Source organism: Pteropus alecto, unplaced genomic scaffold (genome assembly GCF_000325575.1).
Source record: "Pteropus alecto unplaced genomic scaffold, ASM32557v1 scaffold101, whole genome shotgun sequence".
Taxonomy (NCBI): domain Eukaryota; kingdom Metazoa; phylum Chordata; class Mammalia; order Chiroptera; family Pteropodidae; genus Pteropus; species Pteropus alecto.
In genome coordinates, this window is record NW_006432945.1 from 19676350 (window position 1) to 19686397 (window position 10048).

General features: G+C 59.1%; 1 protein-coding gene across 1 annotated transcript in view; it reads right to left on the reverse strand.

Annotated features, from left to right (window-relative positions):
- Positions 1-1431, reverse strand: part of LOC102893641 (low affinity immunoglobulin gamma Fc region receptor II) — a 10751-nt gene extending 9320 nt beyond the window's left edge. The window contains exon 1 of the mRNA XM_025044019.1: positions 1244-1431. Coding sequence (XP_024899787.1) covers positions 1244-1355 — 112 coding nt within the window. The 5' untranslated portion in view covers positions 1356-1431. The remainder of the gene's footprint in view (positions 1-1243) is intronic.
- Positions 1432-10048: the final 8617 nt, after the last annotated feature.

Here is a 10048-nt window from a genome sequence, read left to right on the forward strand (position 1 = left end):
AGCCCGGGCCGCGGTGGCAGAGCGTGCCGTGCTGCAGGGAGGGCCAACCGCCAGGGCCACGGGGCCGGCGTGGGAGGGCGGGATTCACTGCCAGCGGCACAGCGCCGAGGCGTTGGCGAAGCTGGTGACTCAGCCACAGCCCCAAAGGGTTGTGACCTCAGTGTGCAGCTAGCTGGATTTGGGGAAGCAGGGTCGGGAACAGGGAAGGCCGGGTCAGGGGACACTGTGAAAAGTGAGCCACCCAACAATGAGGACCTAAACGTAGTGGCCCAGGTGAGAACGGAAGATGGAGCAGACCCTCGGTGACACGGCAAAGGGGCAAGTGGGTTAGAGTGTCCGGAGGCCACCAGGAGCCCTGCACAGGTGGCCAGCGGGCAGCGGCCGAGAAGCCGTCCCTGCAGAGGCCCGAGCGTGCCCCGCAGTGTGAAGGGCGAGGTGCCTCGCGCTGCCCTCCATCAGCCCCCTCATCCTGCTCCTGGGACCCTCCCTCTGCCCCAGTGTCACCCCGCACGAGGGCCGGGGGCTCCCAGATCTCACCGCCCGTCACGCACGTGTCTGCCCCTCGGCCGTCCCAAGGTGGACGTGAGGCGGGCAGCTGCAGGACTGGGCCTGGGACACAGTCCTGGCCACAGGGCTTCCCGCGGGGCCTGCCATGGACGCCGCCTCCCCAGCGCCTTCGGCCCTGGCCGGAGCCGAGTGCATGGCCAGCGCCCGCCTCAGCCCAGGACCAGCCACGGATGGCTGGGTCCCACATTGGGTGGCTTCAGTGTTGCCCGGGTGGCGTGTCATATGAGCCACCGGCCCCCTGTGCTTCTTCCCGGGGAGAGGCTGCCACTGCGTGGAGTGAGCTCAGGGCACGGAGAACAGCGTTCATGGCGCCCTCCCCACCCGTCCAAGACAACGCGCACCTTCCCCCCTAACGTGGCTGCTGTGAAACGTGGGCCTCTGAGGAAGGAAAACAGCCTGGCCACCCAGGTCCAGGTACCCCCGTGACAGCAGGCCCTGCTGTGGGGGTGGCAGAGCATCAGGGACCCGGGTGCTTCGTGAGACTGGGCTGAAGGCAGTTAAAAACCCTGCCAAGGCCAGCAGCGTCGTCCCCATTAGCCTTTGACCTCCTGGTTTTCCTGCCCTGCGTCCCAGGCCCCCTCGGCTGGCCAGGTGCAGCACCACCCAGGGGGCACGCCTCGTGGGAAAGCAGGCTGCCTGCACCCACCCCCTCCGTCCCCTGGGGACCCTGACTCACCCAGGAACAACAGAGTTGCCCACAGCAGCATGGGACCCCGAAGCTGGTGGGGGGCGCAGTCGGCCCAGGCGCGCCGGGCGGCAGGGCGGGGCAGGGCTGAGGGGACCGCCATCACCTCCTGGCCAGGTCGCTTGCAGCACCAGCGGGGCAGGCACAGGCTTCTAGGAGGCTGGACGGTTATCACTGAGCAGGACAGACCAGCTCTGAAGCCAAAAGAGGAAGTGAGGAGAAGCAGCCTTTTATCACAGGCCCCTCCCCGCCCTTTCCCCTGAGGCGCCCTCCCTGAAGACGCAGGGCTTCCCAGAACACTCGCTCTGCCCCCCCCCCAAATTCACCAGAATTTTAGGAACTGGGAAACGGCTTCCCCACCCTCCCCCGGGGCAAGCTGGGCTTGGGCTTGGGCTCTGGAGGACAAGGGGACGGCCACTTGAACTCAGCTCAGGGCCTCCTCCCGAGCTGTCTCTCCACACAGGTGACTGCGCGGCCTATGACGCCAGGTCCACCTGGAGGCACAGACTCGGGCCCGACTACCCACCGGCCACCCAGCACCGGGCTTTCCTCATCCTCATGGCCCCAAACTCACTTTGGGTTGTGGGACAGGGACAAGGATGGGTGTTGGCTGGCGACGGGTGTCACACTCGTCCTCACTGTCCCCTCCCTCGTTCACTCCCTTCCTCATCCACCCATCCAGATACCTACCAAGTGCCAGCTCGCGCCCTGGTTCTCTATCTTTGCCCCCCGTTCCCATCCTGTCCCGTCGCCATGGCAGGTGACAGAGCATGGCTCTGTGAGTCTCGGTGGGAACGCCAGGCCGCTCCCAGAACGCCTGGTCCCTCGTCCGCCCTCCGAGTAGGGCTTCCCCACCTCAGCACCCCTCACCTTGGGGCCAAACGGCTCTGGTTGTGGGCACCTGTCCCCACGCAGCACCCCGGCCGCTAGGTGCTGGCGACACCCTCTAGCTGTGAAAATTAAAGCGTCTCCAGGCGCTGGCGGACATCCTGGGACTGAGCGGCACCGCGGCCGGGGCTCTTGGAGACCAGGTGAGGGTTTGTGCACTGGCAAAGCGTGTTGTGGTGTCCAGGAACGCCGGTCTCCGCTGGCTTTCTGTCCCTGTCCTCGCAGCCAAGGACCGGGACACACCGGAGGACAGGGACACACCGGCATGCCTCGCAGGGCCCCTCCTGGCCCCTTTCCAAAGGCACCTCAGGAAGCACGGTGTAATACCCAAGGAAATGACAGCAAAGCCTGCGGTCCCGCCCCGGCCCCGGCCCCGGCCCGGCAGCCTCAACAGCCCCACCCCTCGGCCACAGGCTTTCACCGCTGGCCCCTGCTGCCCCCAACCCCAACCGCAAATCTGCCTCTGTCTCTATCTGATTTGGGGATCGAAAAGTCAGATCTTTATCCAGGGCATCTTTAACTCTTTTGTCGCGGACAGATGGTTATTGTTCTACTCGGATGCTTCTGCTGAAGTGACAGGAAGGGCCCTGCTGAGAGCTCTGGACACTGACGCGGCCGCCGAGTCTCGCGGCGCACCGTGGGTTCGGTCAGCGTGGCTGGCGAAGGCTCCCGTGGCGTCCGTGCCGCACCAGCGCTGGAGGCCTGGCCCGACTTCACTGGGACTAGAGGCTGCTGACCGCGTGGCAGAGACGGCTCGAGCCCGTGACACTGGCTCGAGAATCCCGGCCCTTTCCCCTCTCGTCACGAAGCCCTCCTCCTGCGGCGCCCGCTCTCCGGTCTCCCTGCTCTGCCCGCTGCTCCAGAGACCCTGCTGCCATCTGTACTTCTGAGGCTCCAGCAAAGCGGGGCACCCATCTGCCTACTGGGCTGGCCACGGAAGACCCTGCTTGGTCCAGGATGCCGGCGGCCCCGCCGTTCTGCCTGTCGCGACCTCTCCCTGACCCAAGCCTCTGTGTCTCGGGCCTGCGCGCCGCCCTTGCCTGACACGTCAGACGTCCCGCCGTGGCCCTGCCCGTCCCTCTCTCTGCCTCCACCGAACGGACGGAGAGCGGAAGCGGAGATGGGACGAGCAGGGGGCCCGCCCGCCCGCCAGGCCGCCTGACCCGCAGGGCTGCCGCCTTCCCGCTCCTGCACCCCGGTTCCAGTAGCCTCCACTGCAGGACACGGCTTTTGGTGGCACTGCTCGGGTCTGTCTCCACTCGCGCAGGACTGGTGTCCCTCGTGCCTGGAATGCCGGCTAACTGTCCACGGCTCCGATGTCCACACCGAACCAAAGCCTCGCCTGTCGACCTACATTTCAGGCTCCAACGGGAATCACCAGGAGACATTCATGACTCACTGTTCACTTCCCCTGGTGGGTCCCTACTCCCCTGGCCAGCAGTAAGTAAGGCGACGGCTGACGGCTGCCTCAAAAAGTCCCCAGACTCTCTAGACAAAGTTGTTCTTGTGACAGGACAGCCCTCGTTTATCTCTGGCCGAGCCGGGATGTGTCTGCGCTCGGCCACAGCGCCCGCTGCCCTGGGATTAGCACTTCTGAGGAAGCTGACACTCGGCTACACAAGGTCACCGAACAAGCCACTTGGCTTACGATGGGTCTTTTTCAGCCAGGTCTTTCTTGGATCTATTCGACCTCAGGTGCTTTGAGTCCTGGGACTGTGGCTTTGTGTGATCAAAGCGGGGTGATCGATAAAGTTAATTCATACAGTAAATCGAGACCACAAAATCAACTCGGCCCAGAGGCCAGGCCCATGTCACAAACCTAGGTGAAGTCAGCGTGCACTTGCAGGAGACCACTGTCGAGGGCCCATCTCAGTCCCCAGGCCCAGCCTCGGCGGGCTCACCTCATCCTACAGAGTGGGACCTGCTGGCCTTGGGAACCCCACCTCCCAGCGCAGCCACCTCTCTAACTTGCTGTGCAACTCATTCTCGCCCCAAATCCCTCTGGAGAGTGCCCCGCCCCTAGCCCACAGACTGCTTTCCTTTGGATAAAGGACATCGAATTTGTTCCTCGATTGTCTGGTTTTGTCATTTGAAGCAGAGAGCTATATACCGTCAACACACTAAGAGACCAAAACTGATAGGTTGGATGCTCGCTGGCAGGAGGCACTCTACATACTTATCTCTAATCTTTACGACAGTCTTGAAGGCAAATGACACCCTCCTCGTGTGCACACTGAGACACTCAAAAGGTAAACTGAGGTATGTTACAATTTTTAAGAGTTTATTTGAGCAAATTTAACTCCAGTAGAGCAGCACCAAATCGGCAGCGGACACCTGCGCGGAGAGAGAGAAGGCGGGGCTCAGCCAGGACACAAACCGCGACATCCGCTGTAGCTTCATCCGCTGTAGCTCCGTCCGCTGTAGCTTCGGCACTCGTGTTAATCGGAAAAGCCTAGCTGGCGGCTTGTGACTGGCTGCGAAGGGAACAGACTACGCCACCCCAAAATGTCCCTCTTTGGCATAAGGATTATTTGGAGCCGATTATTTTTAAGAAACAGCAGACACAGGAGAAGCCCTGAAAACCAAGTAGCAGCTCCCCATTCGTGAGGGTCACTTACCTTAACGAGGGAAGTCTGCACGGTAAGGGCCGCCCCTCTGTGTAGCGGAGCGAGGACGTCAGAACAAACGCTCATCCATGGAGAAGGCGCAGACTCCACCTGAACACGCTCACGCTCACGGTGCTTTCCTGACAACCTCCCCAAGCTGCGCCTCGACTCCCCAAGCTGCGCCTCGACTCCCCGCCGCCCGCAGGAGAAACCCTTCCTTTTGCCTCTAGCGGAAGACAGTATTCAAGGTGGGCCACTCGGTTTTCTGGGCACTCCCATGGACACAGGACCTTTACACACTATGAAAAGTGTTTGTTTGTTGTTGTTGGGGAAGGGGTATCTCAGCCAAGACCACAGAAGGGCAGAGGGAAAGTTGTCCTCCCAGCCCGCCCCGTGCAAACCAAAACAGAAAGAGGGGTCTCCCGCCGCCACCACCGCCACCGCCACCGCCACCGCCGGGGAAAGACCAAAGAAAGGGCAAAAGTGGAACAGACCACGAGGCCACGTTTCTCAGAGGAAATGGCCGCACGTTATTCATTGGAAATCGAAAGATGCCAATGAAATGCGAATTCTTCGAAAGGGGCTGCTTGATTTAAAATGGATGTGTCAGGAAACAGGAAAGATCAATAATTCAAGAATCAGAAGAGCGCAGTGAGAGGCGGGGTCTGGGAGAGCCGGGTCCGAGGCCTCGCCTCCCGCTGGCCGCGACATCTGTCACCGCCGCATCACCTGCCATCATCCAGCCATCATCCGTCACCCCCGCGCCGTCCGTCACCCGCATCGTCCGTCACCGGGCACTTCGTTCTGCCCCCCTAAGCTCGGCCGCCTCGCTCGGAGTGGGGCTCACACCAGCGCCCCCTTTACAATGTCGCTGCGGAGACTGAACGGTGAAAACGAAATGAACCGGGTCCATTTCAAAGACTTCACTGGCCGTGGGCGGCGTCCGATGCAGCAGGCAGAGCAGAGCCCCAAGGAGCCCTGCGAATGGAGGCCGTTCACAGGCAGAGGCGGCGGGACAGGAAGTGGCGCTGGGCCAAATGCTGGTGGTGACAAGGTCACCTCTCTTTAGGGGACAGCGGGGGTCTATCAGGCAGCTACCTCCCTAGTGCCGATCAGGACGCCCTGACTGGCTGGTGTCAGATCCCACCTCCCGGAAAGCAGAGCTGTCACTGAGTTGGTTCGGTGACATGGGGCCCAGCACAAGTGACTCCATTTTGGGGCTGTCGTCTTGTTTTTTAACAATGCTTAACACAGAACCTGGCTCCTAAACTTGGTCTCCACCGTTGTCCTCCTTGAAGACTAGGAGGGTCTGGTCCTAGGGGACAGTGTTGCCGGCCTGAGAAGCCGGATCAACGCTGCAAACTCTGGCGGCTGTGGCTCTGACACTCAGACCCCGGCCACCAGATCCATTTCCGTTTCCTGCTCGGTCGGGTCCTGTTCCTCTTCTTCTTAGCCCCCTGACCACCCTGTGATTGTTTTATTGGTCCTCTCTAGGGTTTCCTCCCTCCAGCCACTTCTTCAAGAGACGAGCCACCTAGGCAACCCACAGCCGGCTGCTGACCCCGAAGGAAAGGAAGTCTGAGCAAAGGAAGCCACAGAGGGGACGACTGAGCCACGGGGGCGCTGGCTGTGGGCGGCCGCCAGGGCTACCGGCAGCTTCAGCAGGCCGGCCGGGAACGTCCACTGAGTTAATTTTGTGGCGAGGAGAAGGCCGGCGTCTAGATTCGTTTTATTGTTCTTCGTTTTTGCGTGGGGGCGTCTGGCTGTTCCAGCGCCGTTTGCCGAAGAGACTGTCTCCTCTCTGATTCCTCTGCTATTTTCAATCCTGCCCCCGCCCCGATCCGCGCGTCTCTTCTTTTGCCGATAACCGGATGCTCTTCGGGGTTCTTCTAGCTGTCGCCAGGCCTCCTGCTCGTTGACGCGTCCCCAGTTCACGCCCGTTCAGGCTCCAGACACTGCTTCCTCTTTGGTGATAATTACCAGGCTGAGGGGGCCCATCTCCCACGACCTGTCATGGGCAGGGTCCTGTCACGATCCCAGGTCAGCCCCAGGCATGCTGCTCCCTAGGGCAGCACAGCGAGAGGTGGGGACAAAGAGACTGGCCGCCGTCAGCACCACCCTAAACAGGTGCTGTGCCAGGGAGAGAGAGCTACGCCTTCCCTGGAGAGACGGGGTGTCCGCCAGGTCTCCACAGCAGGAGTGCGGTGGGTGAGGGGTCAGCAACAGGTAACGGTTCGGGGGTCCCAGACTCCGTCAGCACCGAGTGCCCACCGCTCATCCCTCCTAACGGGCGGGTTGCCAGGGAAGAGCAGACCCCGAGAGGCCGGGGCCACGCATAGGGGAGACCCCTGGCTGCAGCAGGTGAGCTCAGCAGGGGTGACGAAAGGTCATGGTGTCGCTGGCTGCGGAGCTTCGTGGAAGAGTCTGCAGGGCCTCCGTCTGTCAGTTGGGAAACTGGGAAAATTTAGTTTGCACAAGAAGATGCTGGGAGTCCCCAGCTGAGCATCTGTCCTCTCCCGAGGCCCCGATCTCAGTGGAGGCCCCGGGAGTTGGTGGCCCTGTCAAAGGCGCAGAGCGGGTGGACAGGCTGGAGTAAACTGGGGCCCTGGCAGAATTGCAAAAGTGAAGCCAGTTCTTCCGGAACCGCTGGGGAGGGGGACGGTGACAGTGAGCCTGGCGATGGCACCGAACGCTGAGCGACGGAGAACTTGCCCAGGGATGGGGATAACCAAGCACTGCATGGCTTGGCAACACCCAGCGCGCTGAGCCTACGCTGCCTCGACGCTCCTGAAGACACGGGGCGGGTGAGCAGACAGAAGCCTCCGGCCTGAGGGACGCTCACTGTGACAGCGAGGACGGCCCCGCGGCACAGACACAGCCCGTTCGCCTGTATCAGCAGAGCAGGAAGGAGCTTCGCGTGTGTGACTGGGATCGAAACTCGAGAAAAAGTGTGTTAGAAAAAATGAACGTTGATTGTAGAGCATTAAACCGAAAGGACTTTGCCTGCAGACACGTCGGCAGCAGGCAGCCGGGGGTCTGAACACCAGTGTGAGCGGAGACGGGGGGCTGAGAGAGGCGAGCCTGCGCCGTGACAGGTTAGCACAGCCACAGAATTAAAGCCGTGTTTCTATCCCAGACAACACGGCCTCCGGGAAAACGAACACCAGTATCACAGGTGGTGAAAGCTTAGCCCAGGAGTGGTTCCAAACTCAGCTAGTGGCGAGGACGACAAGTGGAAGAGGCCAGCACCACGGCCCGGCTCCAGCCCACGCAGGCGCCTAGTCCTAATTGGCGCCAACTCTTAGTCACTTCTGACGAGCACGTTTAAAACACACTATTTCTAGACAGAGACAGGAGGGAAAAGGCAAACGAGAAAATGACGGTCTAAGTCTTTACGCGCCAACAATCACTCTAAATGTAAATGGACGGAACTCGCCAATCAAAAGGCACAGAATGTCTGGATGGTTCAAAAAACAAGACCCAAATATATGCTGCCTACGGGAGACTCGTTCCAGCTCTAAAGACAGATGCAGGCTCGCAGCGAAGGGGTGGAAGAGAATATTCCAGGCAAATGGAAACCAAAGGAGCGTGGGTGTAGCCATCCCTGTGTCAGAAAGACAAACACTTCAAGCCAAAAATGGTAACAACACATAAAGGTTATTATATAACAATAAAAGGGTCCGACATGAAGAAAATATAACAACTATAAATAGAGACACACGCTCAGCATCAGAGCACTGAAATATATGAAGCAAATACCAACAGATCGAAAGGAGAAATAGACAATAACACCCTGTTGTAGTGAACTTCGATGCCCCACCGTCAGCGTGGACAGGCCATCCAGACAGAAAACCGACGACGTAACCTTGGGATGGAGCCTTACTCTGGAACAAACGGTCTTAGCAAACACAGGACATTTCGCCCAATAGTAGCAGAATACACATTCTTCTCCAGCGTATGCCCTCAGAGCATCCTCCAGGAGAGACCACATGACAGGGCACAGAACAAGCCTCAGAAAATTTAAGGAGATAGAAATCATACAAACTGTCTTTTCTGACCACAATGGTATTAAACTAGAAATCGACAACTGAGGAAAGCCAGAAAATCTGCAAATGTGTGGAGACTACACAACACGCTTCTGAACAACCAGTGGGGCCAAAGGAAAATAAAAAACTGTCTCGAAACCAATGAAAATGGAAATACATCATATGATGCAGCAAAAGCACTTCTGAGAAAAAGTTTATAGCAATAAACGCATATATTAAAAAATTTAAGAGACATCTCAAATATACATCCTGACTTCATACTTTGAGGAACCAGAAAAAGAACAAGTAGACAAATAACAAAATAGCCAAAGAAATCTGGGGGAGAGGGGAAGCCGACAAAGGATTCATAGCTAGAATAAAGAACTCCAACAAATCAAGACAAGAAGACAGACAACCCATTCAGAAAGTGCCCAAAATATTCACACAGACACTTGACAAAAGAGGGTCTCTAAATGGCCAGAGAAGCACATGAAAGGGTACGCAACATCATTACTTTCCGAGAAAATGCAAATTAAAAACAATGAGACACCACGAGGCGCTGAAGGTGTTCAGGACACACCGTCCCAGAATATGGTCCCTTGGCGTGTGGAGTATTTCAAGCCACAGGAGTCAGAACGGCAGAAGCGGGAAGGTCGCTCCGACCTCCCGCCTCGCCCTCCCCCCCTGAGCTCGGGAGGAAATGTCCCAGGTGAAGGGTGCCCTCCCCGAGCTCGGAGCAAGGGAGACGCCCCGCGAACACAGGCGGGGCCTGGAGCCGAGAAGCCGCGTGAACAAACCGTGTTTGCTCGTCACCATCAGTTGCCCTCGGCCCAGACCTCTCCGCCTCCTCCGCTCTTCTCGAATTCACTGTGTCCTTGTCTCGAAGGCATGAGGGCTCCCTGCTCTGGTCACCTCGAGTCTCCGACCTCCATGGGACTCCCGTACCTGACCATGCACGTTCGGTTTCTCCCCTTCATCTGTCTGCGTCAATTTAATCATTAGACCAGCCCCAGAACCTGCCAGGGGAGAGGGAAGTTTTCCTCCCTTGAAGCACCTACCTGCTTAGCCGAAACTAAAAGCGTTGGCAACACCAAATATGCCTCAACCAAAACCAAAACCAAGACCCCGAATCGCCCAGCAGACCGGGTCACTGCCCCCGCTCAGTCCCTCTGCGACTTCCCATCGCCGTTCGAGACGACAGCTCAACCCTCCCGGTGGCTGCCGAACCCCCCGCCCCTCCGCCGCACCGGCACCGAGCAAGGCCCGCGCCCGCTGAG